Here is a 14,669-nt window from a genome sequence, read left to right as displayed (position 1 = left end):
GAGGGAGACTTCCAGGGAGACTAACTGACCTGGCTGTGGTAGTAAGGTCCTGGAATGGGGAAGGTGAATGCTTCTAGAAGTGCTATGACCATTCATGAAATTGATGCATTAATATGGTCAAAATGATGACAACACAGTCAAAAAGGAAATGAACCTGTTTCAGCAAAGACACCTGAAAGTTAACACTGTTGTTATTCTCCAATATCTCTGCATATGTTTATAGTAATATTAAAAACAGAGGTAAAATGTTTTCTCTACAAACATCTGTCCTCAATGCATAGATTGAATGCCTCAGATTTGCTGGGTGATGTGTTCTGTTCTCTATAAACCATCTAATTTGTTTGGAGAGTTGAAGGTGAGCCCGAGGATTTAGGGAAAGGAGTAGAAGAAGATACTTTGAGCTGCCAAGTTTCCTTTTATGTACTGCCTTTGCAATAGTGTAGTTGTGGTGGTAAATGATCTTGATAGAAACCAGCGGAAATTGCCACTAGTGATTTTTTTTTTCCTCTGCATGTTTGGTTTGAGACCTTGCACCTTGGGGTGTAGACAAATTGGGCACTCACAGGTAACTGGAACAAATATGAGTTAATTTTAAATATAAGGACTAAAAATTTAGGTGTTTAGATGCTTATTAAAGATGTATATGCTGGCACATAATATTCAAATGCTGATAAATTTTTTTAAGTGGTTAGGTGGATTTGTTGGGGCCACATCAGCCTTTCTTTAAGAGTGAAATATCAAGATAGTCTTCCAGACGAAACAAGTGAAGTGTCTGCTTCTTTGTTTAACTTGATCATGACAGTTGTGCTGTCTGGGAGAGAAAGTAGTTGACATCTTCTTGGTGGAGCAGAAAAGGGTTCAGGGAAACAAGTGAAGAGTGGGTAAGACAGCTGATATCTGTGGCTTGTGGCAAGTAATATAATTGCTTACTGTGAGATACACTTGCTTCTGGGACAGAGGAGAGAAAATCGTAAAGAAGATCACGAGACATGCATCCTTGATCCTACCATTTTTAATACCTAGTGGAGTTGCTATCATTACTTTTCTGTGTTTGTCTTTTGAAGGTATTACAAATCTCTCTTTTGATTCAGAATTGGATGGTTTTGAAAAGAACCTCTGTGCAAGTTGTATCAGTTTGTATATTGGCTTCATTCCCGTTCTGTCTATGACAGCATTACTGTGTTATATTAAGTACTTCATGTTTTAGGAAGTTCATACGAAGATAAAGAGTGTAATGAGAAGTTCTACTTGTTTTTGTGTAGATTGTTTGGTCTATTTTTTTTCATTTTTTATCTAGGTTTGGTCTAGTTTTAGGGTCTTTATCTCTGGAAGCTTTGTTTCTGCTAAATATTTTAGCAAGGAGAGGAATATTCAGTATGAGTAGTTTGGGTTTTCCATGTTTCATTTATTTTGAAATGTTATTTTTCTAATATGGAAGTGGTGTTTGAAGTTAGCTGTTAGTATTTTAATATGCTTAAATTGCATTTGGGAAAGGTCAAGTCTTTTAGAGATTCAGTCTGTCTTCCTAAATGAGCTTTGGGGAAGGAGAACATACTACATATAGATCATTTTTGTGTTGTGTGGTATTTTTGGTGGGTTACCACCTTTCTGATATTTTTCTACAGTTGCTAGTTTTGAAGTTTATATCATTGTTGGCATGTAAATCTGTCTACTTTCTAGTGATTGGAGTGTGTTAGGTTTTTTTGGGTTGGCCATTACCTCTAGAAACATGTTATTATTAATAAAGGTAGATTTTGAGAGAAAATTAGGTTTTGAATTCATAGTGAAAATGAGGTCCCAGGTTTCTACTTATAACTGCTGAGTTACTTGAAAGGTTTGTTTATGCCTGTGTTTGCAGGCATGCTGCCCAAAAGTAGCTGATACTTTTGACCAGAATCCCTGCATTTTTCAGGTCCCTTCTTACTGGACTTCTAAAAGCAAGAAATACAAGTGGTGCACTCTTTCTGCAGTGTACTGCATAGTAAGAACATACTTCACACATGCTTGCTCTCTAAACGTTGGAGTAATGGTGTCTCACCCCTTGAGAGGGATCCATCTGATCCAGTAGAAAACAGAAGGAGAGCTGCTGTTCAGAGTAGTGCCTGTGCTGAAATTCAATAGCCTACCTTTATTTTAGTTTCTTTTGGTTGATTAATTTTACACCATTACCATACAAAATAACTCCTCTGTGTTTGTCTGTATGTACATACAGATATATAAAAGTGTATATATATGTATAGAGAGATATATATGTATGTATCTACAGATATATAGCTTTTTATTGGTAGAAACTAATTTCCTGATTTCCTAAGCATAGTCAAATTTGAGAACTGCAGACCTACCAGGTCACTATTTTACAAACAGTATTGCTAGATAGGATGGTTCTTGCCATATGAATAAATAACATAATGAATAAATAATCTGAAGACTGGATTCTGACTAGAATAAGGAATTAGCCTGTGTTCTGCAGTGGCACAAACTTCTGAGAGCTATGTCATTAAAGAATGTAAAAATTGTCTGATTATATTAATTACTACCCTTATATTTCCTTCTCTGCCAGACAAGATTAGCAATACATTTGCCTTATGTGTTGTTTTTTTAATAAATCAAAATTTGGGCTAGTGATAAAAATTTTTTTAATCTCTAAAAATTTATGTTTAGAACAGTGTTTTCACTTCTCTGTCAAATGATGATTAAGGCTTTTTGTTTATGTACACCCATATCACAGTGGTGTGTGTATTTCTACATATACCAGGGCATGCGTTGATACAATTTCTGTCTTGCTTGTGGTATCTTGAGAAATTTTTAACTTTTTCTTTTTTTTTTTTAACAGAATATCTTTACAAATCATAGCCTGGATGTGAATGTAAGATGGTTAGCTGTACTGTACTTTAAAAATGGAATTGATCGCTACTGGAGACGGGCCACACCACAGTAAGTTTTGAGATCTTTCACTTAACCATCTTAAAGCTGGCTTTGTTATGGTTGCCAGGCTGGAAAAAGAGGAGATCCTTAATTGGTAGAAGTTACTTTAGAATTTGTGGTGGAACTGACAATATGCTTCAACCTTCAGGACTTGCTGATAAAACATTTTGTCTTTATATTGCTTCTTATGACTGTTCATGATTTACTTTTGAGAGCTGAGTTAGAAGGCTCTTTCATAGGTAATAGGTTTTGAAGTGATGCTGTATGTGTTGCAGCGTTAACACCTGGGTTTACTGAAAGTGACAGAAGTGAAAGGTAATCTCTTGGACAGTGAGAAGGAACTTTAATTTTGTTCATGCTGGTATGTATTGAATATGTACACAGGAAGGAGGCAGCAGTTATCATACTAAAAAGTTCTGGTCTTCTTTTTTCATTGTTCTGATAATGTATGACAAAGAGTTCTCCAAAGAAGATGAGAAATATAGGCACTTTTCATGAGTAACATGTAATTTACTTAAAATTTACAAAAAGTGCCATTTTAATATGTAACCTGTAGAATTATATACTTCTCAGTCTTTTGTGTGGAGTGCTTATTTTTCCTTTAAAAACAGGTGTGTTTTCACAAAGAGTTTCAATTCCAGAACTCAAAAGCTTGCAAGTGTTCAGTCTGAAATGCTTGTAATAGGTGGGACTGTCACTGTCAGATGTAGGGTATTAGATGGAATTCTAGGTACAGTTTTTCTGGATCACAAATCTAAGTTCGTGTTATGATGCAAAATATGACTTTCATTGTTCATTGTTTGAGATAGTTCAATGTGTTTTGCCTTGCATTGTAAGCCTTTCCAAAGATCTACCAAAGGAGTGAAAACTTTTAAAATTCTGTATCCACAGCACTTTTTAAGTGGTGTAGTGCTCCTTCATTATGGCATAGAGCACTAGAGTATTTGTATGTGTGAATTAGTATATAATTGCAAAACATCTGCAAGCATTTGGATTCTTTTTTATGTAACAGGAAAATAGCATCTTTTTAATGAAAGATGGCATATATCTTTGACATTTCTGGTTAACAGGATTCAGCTTACAACACTGGCACTTCGCAAGAACTGTTGGAAGAAGTTAAATGTTGTTTCAATCTGTTAGTATTTTTAGCCACTAGTAGTATTTCTGGTAAAAAAGTGTAGTTTATTTCTTGCAGAACTAAAAACTAGAATTTTACTGTTTGAGGTAAAAATTAAATAGAAATATTTTAATGTAGCTTCCCTGTAGTTTTAAATTAAATGTAATTTAAAAAATAATTTTTTCTTGACTGTTAAGGATTCCATGAGTTTAAATCTATATTAAATTTCCCATGCAACCCTATTTTTCCCCATTTCTAACTTTTCTGCCACTAATTTAGTGCAATTAAATGATAAAATAAATTTTAAAATTTGTTGGCTGCTGTTAAGGATTCAATGGAGTAATGCATACTAAATTTTTACTCTATGTCCAACTGTTTTTCTTTCTAAATATGTTAGATGTGACATTTTATCAGCACTCAACCAGATCACATTTCTCTTAGAATATGTTGAGGTAATTTTGAAAAATCCTGATTTAAACTAAATTTTTAGTTGATTATTTTGTGAATCAATCATACTTTGAATACCATTATTTTTTGAAGACTTCATTGTAGATGCTGCATTTTTGTTGTCTTTGCAAAATTCTTGTCTTTTGTCTTGTATCTCACTTCACCAGCTGTCTGCTCTCCATCCATAGTATCACAGAATCACAGAATTACAGAAATTCTAGGTTGGAAGAGACCTTTAAGATCATCGAGTCCAACCCATGTTCTAACACCTCAACTAGATCATGGCACCAAGTGCCACATCCAGTCTTTTTTTAAACTCTTTGAGGGATGGTGACTCTACCCCCTCCCTGGGTAGATGATTCCAGTATTTGACCACTCTTTCTGTAAAATACTTCCTCCTTAATTCTAGCCTGTATCTCCCTTGGCGCAGCTTGAGACTGTGTCCTCTTGTTCTGTCTGTTGTTGCCCGGAGAAAGAGACCGACCCCCAGCTCACCACAGCCACCCTTCCGGAAGTTGAAGAGAGCGATGAGGTCACCCCTGAGTCTCCTTTTCTCCAGGCTGAACAACCCCAGCTCCCTCAGTTGTTCTTCATATGGCTTGTGTTCCAAGCCCCTCACCAGCCACGTTGCTCTCCTTTGGACACGCTCAAGCATCTCAATGTCCCTCCTAAAGTGAGGGGCCCAGAACTGGACACAATACTCCAGGTGAGGCCTCACCAGTGCTGAGTACAGGGGCAGAATGACCTCCCTGCTCCTGCTGGCCACACCGTTCCTGATACTGGCCAGGATGCCATTGGCCTTCTTGGCTACCTGGGCACGCTGCTGGCTCATGTTCAGTCGAATGTCAATCAGCACCCCCAGGTCCCTTTCCACCTGAGCACTGTCCGGCCACACCGTCCCCAGCTTATATCGTTGCAGGGGGTTATTGTGGCCAAAGTGCAGGACTCGGCACTTGGACTTATTGAACCTCATCCCATTAGATTCTGCCCATGCATCCAACCGTTCCAAGTCCCTCTGCAAAGCCCTCTGTCCCTCTAACAGATCAACACACGTTCCCAGCTTAGTGTCATCTGCAAATTTGCTAATAAAGGACTCTAAACCCTCATCCATGTCATCAATAAAAATATTAAACAGAACTGGCCCCAGCACAGATCCCTGAGGGACACCACTGGTGACTGGTCGCCAGCTGGATGCAGCACCATTCACCACCACTCTCTGGGCCCGGTCATGCAGCCAGTTCTGAACCCAGCAAAGAGTGCTCCTGTCCAAGCCGTGGGCTGCCAGCTTGTCTAGGAGTATGCTGTGGGAGACAGTGTCAAAGGCCTTGCTGAAATCCAGGTAAACAACATCTACAGCCTTCCCTGCATCCACTAGGCGGGTTACCTGGTCATAAAAGGTGACCAGGTTGGTCAAACATGACCTACCCCTCCTAAATCCATGCTGGCTGGGTCTGATACCCTGGCCATCTTGTAAATTTTGCGTGATGGCGCTTAATATAAACTGTTCCATTATTTTGCCAGGTACTGAGGTCAGGCTGACTCGTCTATAATTACCAGGATCTTCCTTTGCACCTTTTTTGTGAATGGGTATCACATTGGCCAGCTTCCAGTCATCCGGAACCTCACCAGTGATCCATGACTGTTGGTAAATGATGGAGAGTGGCTTTGCAAACTCATTTGCCAGCTCTCTCATTACCCTGGGGTGGATCCCGTCTGGTCCCATAGATTTATGAATATCCAAGCATTTCAGTAGTTCTATGACTGCCTCCTCTTGGATAATGGGGGGACCATTCTGCTCTCTGTCACCATCAACCAGCCCAGGCGGGCAGGTGTCTTGAGGGCAAGTCATCTTCCCACTAAAAACTGAGGCAAAATAGGCATTAAGCACTTCTGCCTTTTCCTCATCTTCAGATACTAAGTTCCCTCCTTTGTCCAATAAAGAATAAAGGCTGGTCTTACCTTTCCTTCTACCATGAATGTATTTGTGAAAACATTTTTTTTATTATCTTTTACAGAAGTTGCCATTCTAAGTTCAAACTGAGCTTTGGCCTCCCTAATTTTTTTTCTGCATGCTCTAGCAGCCTTCTTGAATACTTCCTTAGAGACCTGACCCTTCTTCCAATGCTGATACATCCTCTTTTTATTCTTAAGTTCCTCCAAAATCTCCTTGCCCAGCCAGGCTGGACGTTTACCCCGTTGACTGATCTTTCAGCACACAGGGATGGTCTGTTCCTGTGCCCTCAAGATCTCTGTTTTGAGGTATGCCCACCCTTCCTGAACTCCTTTGTTTTTTAGGACTGCTTCCCAAGGGGTGCTCTGAATAAGTCTCCTAAACAGGCCAAAGTCTGCCCTCTGGAAGTCCAGTGCAAGAATTTTACTGGTGCTCTTCCTGACTTCACCAAATATTGAGAACTCTGTTATTTCGTGATCACTCTGCCCCAAGCGACCTCCAACCACCACATCTCCCACCAGCCCATCTCTGTTTGCAAACAGCAGATCTAACATAGTCCCTCCCCTGGTGGGTTCACCCACCAGCTGCAACAAAAAGTTGTCCTCCATACATTCTAAGAATTTCCTGGACTGCCTCTTTATTGCTGTATTAAGTTCCCAGCAGATATCTGGTAGGTTGAAGTCACCCACAAGAACAAGGGCTGATGATCTTGAAACATTACCTAGCTGCTTATAGAATAAGTGATCTACCTCTTCTTCCTGGTCGGGTGGACAATAACAGACTCCCAGTATGGTGTCAGCCTTGTTGGCCTTCCCCTTTATTCTTACCCATAGACATTCAACTCCATCTTCCTTAGTTTCAATTTTGATGGCATCAAAAGTTTGCTTAATATAAAGGGCCACCCCTCCTCCTCTTCTACCTTTCCTGTCTCTCCTGAAGAGCTTGTATCCATCCAGTGCAGTACTCCAGTTATGTGAGTAGTCCCACCATGTTTCTGTGATGGCAACTACATCACAGCTCTGCAGTTGCACCATGGCCTCCAGCTCTTCTTGTTTGTTGCCCAAGCTGCGTGCATTGGTACACATGCACCTCATCTGGGCTACTGACTTCACCCCTAACTCAGCCTTGCAATTCTTGGGCCTGTTTGCAGTTAGCTCAGCTGGTTCCCCTTCCCCCTTCAAACCTAGTTTAAAGCCCTCTCAATGAGGCCTGCCAGTTCATGAGCTAAAAACCTTTTGCCCTTAACAGAGAGGTGTACCCCATCTGGTTCCAGCAGAGAAGATGCTGTAAAAGTTTCCCCATGATCAAAGAATCCAAAATTTTGCCGATGACACCAACCCTTAAGTCACTTGTTGATGATGTGGATTCTTCTGTTTCTTTCGTCATTTTCCTCCGCCACCAAAGGGACTGAGCAGAACACTACCTGTGCTCCTGCCCTATCAACTACCTGACCCAGTACCCTGAAGTCCTTTCTAATTGCCTTGACACTCCTCTTCTCAATCTCATCACTGCCAGCCTGGAGTATCAGCAGTGGGTAATAATCAGAGGGCTGAATCAGCCCAGGAAGTCTCTCAGTGATATTTTGTACCCGGGCCCCAGGGAGGCAACAGACTTCCCTGTGGGATGGGTCTGGTCGACATATGGGGCCCTCAGTTCCCTTCAGAAGATTCCCTTCAGAATCACCTACTACGATTACCCTTCTTTTCTTCTTGATGCTAGAGGTAGTGATCCGTCTTGCAGCTGAATCATAATTGGGGGGTTCACTGGGCAGGCAATTTTCTCCTAAATCATCTCATTGGGTCTCTCTATCCAGGATCTCATACCTATTCTGAAGTGGTACTTGGCTGGATGATGATGGGGAGGGGAAGGACTTTTTGCTATTACCTCCCCGAATGGGGACCTGTTTCCATTCCTCTTCATCTACCAGGTGCCCTTCTGTTGCCTGAGAGCGGGAGGCATATAAGTCCTCAGTCTCTTGGTCAGAAGCCTCCCTTAAAGATGGTAGGGCTGAACTCTGCCAGTCTATTTCCCTTTCACTTTCCCTGATACACCTTAACCTTTCGACTTCCTCCCTAAGCTCAGCCACCAGTGAAAGGAGGTCATTCACTTGTTCACACCGCAGGCAGGACTCCTCCACAACACTCCCTGATGCCACCGATAAGCTCAAACACTCTGGACATGGATGGGTCTGTACAGACACATCCTTTTTGGAGGGCCCGACTTGGTCACTTACACCAGCCACAGCTTTTGACCGTGTAGAAACCATTACTGACAAACACCTCAAAAATAACCAGGCAGCAGAAAGACCTCAAACAACACAGAGCACTCCTTACTAGCAAGAAAGCTGGCAACCCTGCCTGCTTGGCCTGCCTGGGCGACCTGCCGCGCAAACTGCCTTGTATACTCCCCAGAGACTCACCACACCCCTGTGTGCCCGCTCCGGGTCGCCGCGCTCCCCAGACACCTCCTATAATCAGCCACTCAGCAGCAACTGAGGAAGCTCCACCCTCTGCTCCTCTCTGACTCACAATGCCAGTAGTACATCAAAGCATGTTCTGATGTATAGATCAGGCTTAAAACTGCATTTTCCAGTGAGAGTGATTTAGAAGACGAGCCTGTGAACTTCCTCCCTCCTTCTTTTTCAGGCAGCTTTTCATATAGCTGTGGCAAAGAGCCTAGAGTTGTCATAGACTCTTTTCAGGCACAATTTGGCTTCTTTTGAAATTTGTTGTCAGCCTCCTCAAAAGCTGGTCTCACAGGATGATTTTGTATGTGTTTTTATTTTCTTCAGAAATGGTTTGTCTTGATTTCAAGAGCTGAACGTGTTTTTGATTTTACAGACAATTGTATCCCGTCTCTTGTGGACTTTGTTCTCTTATTTGAGTACTATGTTAGCAACACAGTGAAATACTTTAACAGTACTTTTCAAATATATATTTTCACTTGTGTGATTACTTCTCATAAGCCATAAATCCAAATGTGAAATATCAGGCTTTTTTTAAAAAAAGCTTCAAAATAATTTTTAAAGTATTTGGATGTATATATCTCCATACCACAAACACAGAGAAAGATCAAAGTAATGTTGAATTTGCAAATTGTGAAAGACTACAGCATAGTAGATAGTACTTAGAAGTTCATGTGTAGATGAAGTTGTTTTAATTTTTGGGCACATATAATTCAATGCTGAAGGGAAATAACTGGCTGAAGGAGGCTCGTTCTTCCTGACTTCTCGCCTGTCTGTGACTTTTACAGGCGGAATTGTGGAATTGGCTTTCTTGCAAGGCATTAAGGGAGGCTGGGGCAGTGGTGCGGGTCTGTGTCTCCTTCAGGGGCTGAGGGTGTCCCTGTTCTCCGGCAGATGTCACTCTCGTGTTGTTGGAACGCGGAGTTCTTCCGCCCACGGTCCGGCAAACCCTCAGGAACTCTGTCGCGCAGTGCTTGCATCGACATTGATTTCTTAGATTTTTTTCATTACTGTTTTCTAGTTTTGTTTATCACAAGCTGGTGTCTTTAAGGCATTGATCCTCATGAATCTGTTTCTTTTCTTTCCTTTGTTTTGTCTGCAATGGCAAAAGCTTAATTACAGCGTTTTTATTTACAGTAAGTAATGAACTGAATTCTTGCTGCTCTTAGACTGTGCATATGATAAGTTTAATATAATTATGAAAAAGAGTTTAAAGCCAGGGGTCTTGTGAGCCCAGAAACAAAATAAATTCAGTAATATAGTAAAGTGGGGTTTGTTTTTTTTTTACAAACCAGGTTTTACATGCTTTCTCTTGTCTCTGAAAGTGAGTTATTATACAATCTACATTTAATTGATTATACATTTTTAAATTTTATTAATAAGAGTTTTTAAGTTTTAGAAACCACTTAGACGATGCCTGCATGTGTGGATATTATATACTGCACTTTCATATTATAAAAGAAAAACCCTCAAAAATTTATTGTCATGGAACATCATCTCATGGCTTTAGATTAATAAGTAAAGTAGTTACATGCAGAAAAGCTGTTACTGTTGCAGAGATCTCTGTAAATTTTAACCAAAATACTTTTAGGGATAATTTAATTTTTTCAGAAGAAAACTTAAAGCCTATGTTTTGATTTAAAATGTAAAAAATAAAATTGTGGCTCCTGAATGCTAGCGTTACCTTGGAAAATAAGACTTAGTGTACAGTTCTGAGTCACCAGTGAAACAATGGATTGCCCCCCTTTTGTACTATACTTCAAATGATAAGTCTTTGATCGAGAAAATAGTGAATACTTGTGTTTTTGCAGAGGTGAAGACAAAGTGAAAACTAGAACATTTTTGTAAATGTTTGTTTTTATGGCAATTCCTGCCTCTATTTGCTTATTATTTTGAGATTAATACTTAGTATTTGTCTAGATTAGAGTAAAAGCTATGCTTTAGGGAGCTTTAGATATAATTTTAAACCTCAGTATATAAAACTAGTCAGTTAATATCTGTGCCTGAGGTCAGACAAGAGGAAGTTGTTGTGTTGGTGTGCTTAATCTTCTTAATTTCCAGCCTCTAGCCTTCACTGAGATGTGATGTTTGCATGCTTCTAAATCATTGCGATGTTAGGTGAAACTTTAATCTGAACGACCTTGTGTGATAACTTCCAGGCTTTTTATGAAAGAGAAACAGCTTTCCAGGTGCTGTCAGTAGATGAAAATTTGTTGGGGTTTTTTGTTTAGTTTGGTTTGGTTTTTCTTCTCCCCCAGTAGTGTAATCTATAAATACCAACAAAACCTTTTTTAGAGCAGTGTGTTGTGTTTCCTGCCTGGAAATTATAGGAAAATTGCATGAATGATATAAAATCCGAAGTAATACAGTAGGGATATCATACTGTAACTTGTAGTCTTAAAGTGATAGAGGTCACTTAAAATTAAGTATTAAGATACCACAATGTTGCACTTGAATGAAAATTAACCTTTATGGCTTAGAATTTTTTCCCTGCTCACTATTTTCTCCTGCACATTATGGCAAATATATCAACATACTTTTCACACAAAGCTATAATTTTCAGTGGATCTGTACTTTTAAGCGTAAATATATTGCTTTATTATAGAAAAGGGTTTATAATAGAAAAGACTTAACTGCTTTTCCAAAAAAGCTGTCATCTGATATGATGATTGCCTTATTCTGGATATTTTTTGGCCACTGTCCATTAGTATACATGGGCAAATTTATGTTCAAATCCTCTATTCTGTCAATAATAACTATATGACAATTGTCTATGAGCAATCCATTTGAATTTTGTACAGTTTTGTGTTTTTTCATTGTATATATGTGTATTTCACTCTGTCAACTCTTTTGCCATTTATCTTTGAAAAGGTCGCACCAAGTCTCAGAATGTGAGACTAAAATGCCTTATAAGTATTTTTTTCACAGTTCCCTCTCTTTTTAAGGATATTTGAGATAGTGGAAGAGCAAATGATGTTCTTTTGTTAGTTTTGATAGTTTTTTTGATAGTTACAAATGAATTGATAGTAGTATTTTAATTGAAAATAAATAATATTTTGATAAATGTATCCTGGCAGTGCTCTTTCGGAAGAAGAAAAATCTACATTGCGTGCTGGACTTATCACCAACTTTAATGAGCCAGTGAATCAGGTTAGTGGTGATTGTTTATTACTCTTCCAAGAAATACTTGTATTGATAGATATCTTATTTTCTTTCTTTACAAAGTATTTAATTATAATAATGAAGTTGCAGTTTACATAGTGCTTTGCAGACAGACCTTGAAGTGAGATTTTTTACTATCAGTCATAACTCATTGAATTATAGAACTACTTTGGCCTGAAACAACATTTTGTCTCTGTGGTTTGTTTCTTTTGGTGTTGCCGTGGCAGTTTGTTGTCCCTTGTTGTTTGTGCAACTATTTGGTGAAATGGTTCAGGGAATGGATGTAGCTGAAAATAACCTTTCCCTGAGTGATTTTGTTTTTTTCAGCTGTGTCTGCTCTCTTACCTGACTCCCAGTGTGGCCATGCAAGGAAATGTGGCAGAAGCAAAGCAGGAGCGAGCTGCTGATGTTGCTGCTGTATAAACCCACCTGAGCAGTATTGCTGTCACAATTTAGTGAATTTAAATAAGCTTAATAAAGCTTCAGTGTGATAGTGTCTTTTCTTACATAAAATGACTAATTGTAAGCCATGATTTTGATTAGGATAAGAATTTATTATATTTAGTCCAGAACTAATGTTAGGGGCACAGAATATGCCCATACTAGATGAATCAATCTTACTTTTGATAACTTCTTCCTCATGTAAGTATAAGATTCTGCAGGGAAGTATTTGCTAATATTTTGAGCTGGATCTTAAAAAACTTTGTCAAGGAAATACAGAAATGATGGGCTTAAGGTTAAGATTGAAAACAAAAGGCATTGGGAATAAACTTCTGTTCTGCAGACAGTTCAATTTTAACTTCTTGGGATTTCTTGACAGGATTAATGTAACTTCTAGGATTTGGAGCATTTTATCAAAATTAGGGTCGTTTAGTCTTTGTAGAAGCCCATTGTGAATGACAGTTTTGAGTAGAGCTAAGAATTTTCATTGCAAATGCAATTTTTAAAAAAGCATATAAAGTGTTTTAAAATTTGTTCTGCAGGTATAGTTTCAATGTAAACAATATGACAAATACTGCTTGTTTCTGAATGTTAACTAAAATGAATTATGAAGTATGGCAAGCTGAACCATAGTGTGTGTCATTTATACTTTACTAGGTGGAATATAATTTATCAAATATTTAATTTTGAAGTTTGTATGGTTTTTTGCATATAATAATAGGTAAATTAACTATGAAACTCTAATATTAAGTATATTTTTTGCAAACCAAAACTTTTTATCAATATTTTTTTCCTACATTCATACATTCATTAGTATTTCATCAGTTTGCCTGCTAAGATGATAGCATAGCATTTTTCATAGTTAAGAATGCTGATGAACAGTTCTGGAGTTGTCCAACTATAGTTGCAGTTGAGATTGGAATGTTTTTAACTGACATTTTAAAGAGTTGTGGCTTCATGTTTTGGTTTATACGTCCTTATGACATTTTTTGGGATGTCATTTTTTAAGATGTGGAGATTTTTATTTGTTTTTATCACAGCAGTCTAAATTATTGCCCAAACAATTACATGTGATATGGAAATATGTTTCCATATCCCTTTCTTTACCTTTGTTCCCCAGTCTGTCTTGTAGGTATCCTGAGGTGTCCTTTCCAAGGAATCTTTAGTTCCCAGCCTGCTTGATATATCTGAGTGTTGATATCCTGTGTTCCTGATAACTGCACTTTTCCAGTCACTGGCAGTTCATAACACAGTTGCTATCTGCCTATGTTTTTTGCATCACTGAAAGCAGAAAAAATTATGACTCTTGTATAGAAAAAAAAACAACACAAAAAAGTGAGAAGTAGGCATAGTATGGAAATGTGATGATACAACTTGACTTCCAGGGGAGGTGTAGGAGAAAAAGAGAACATACCATCTGCTGAAAGCATAATTGCCATGCCCTCTGAAGATATTTAGCATATGGAGGGAACAGTGGAACAGAGTATTTTTCAAATGTATTACAGCAAGTTCTTTTTCTTCTTTCTCCCCATTTAAAAAGCCTGTGCTCAACATAAAAGTACTTTTGCCTTTTCTGGGAGGTTGCTTCTTGTGTCACATAGGGAGAAAAATTTGTTTGCTCCCCCTGTTATGTGAATTGACGTAATTTGATATAGTAATAAGTAGGACTCCCAGCTCTTCACTGTGAACCTTGACATCATTTTCCTGAAGCAATTCTTCTCACTAAGTAGCATGGTAGGAATAAATGTTGTGGAAGACTTGGTGGGGTTGTCAGACTCCAGATGAAACAGCTTAGGCGCCAGTAAAGAGGGGCATTGCTCTATCCGTCTTAGGCCTGAAATTCCTTGGATTTGGATTCCTTCTGGTAGCCTAAGAAGGTGACTTCTTCCCCAGGCTGGAAGTGTGGTTGTTCTAGTGTGCTGAGGGGAGAGAGTGTCTACTTCACCAGTCCAGTCAAGGACCTTTTCAATTAGAATGGGAAGAACAGGGAAAAGAAGAATGTGAAATTTTTGGATGTTTGAGGTAGGGTTTTGGGTGACCATGCAAAATATGCTAAGGAATGTTTAGGGGAAGGGAGTTGCACAGCAGCCAAGTGTGGAATAGACAGAAAGAGGGCATAAGAAGGGCCAGTCGTGTAAACATGAGTGGTCTGTACCTGTGTC

General features: G+C 38.9%; 1 protein-coding gene across 1 annotated transcript in view; it reads left to right on the top strand.

Annotated features, from left to right (window-relative positions):
* Nucleotides 1-14,669, top strand: part of IPO11 (importin 11) — a 77,823-nt gene that overhangs the window by 1,024 nt on the left and 62,130 nt on the right. The window contains exons 3-4 of the mRNA XM_059492746.1: nt 2,834-2,934; nt 11,982-12,054. Of these exons, the coding sequence (XP_059348729.1) occupies nt 2,834-2,934; nt 11,982-12,054 (174 nt within the window). The remainder of the gene's footprint in view (nt 1-2,833; nt 2,935-11,981; nt 12,055-14,669) is intronic.

The sequence above is a fragment of the Ammospiza nelsoni genome, chromosome Z (assembly GCF_027579445.1).
Source record: "Ammospiza nelsoni isolate bAmmNel1 chromosome Z, bAmmNel1.pri, whole genome shotgun sequence".
In the NCBI taxonomy this organism is placed as follows: Eukaryota; Metazoa; Chordata; class Aves; order Passeriformes; family Passerellidae; genus Ammospiza; species Ammospiza nelsoni.
Note: the sequence above shows the minus strand (reverse complement) of the source record. Positions and strands in the feature narration are given on the sequence as shown.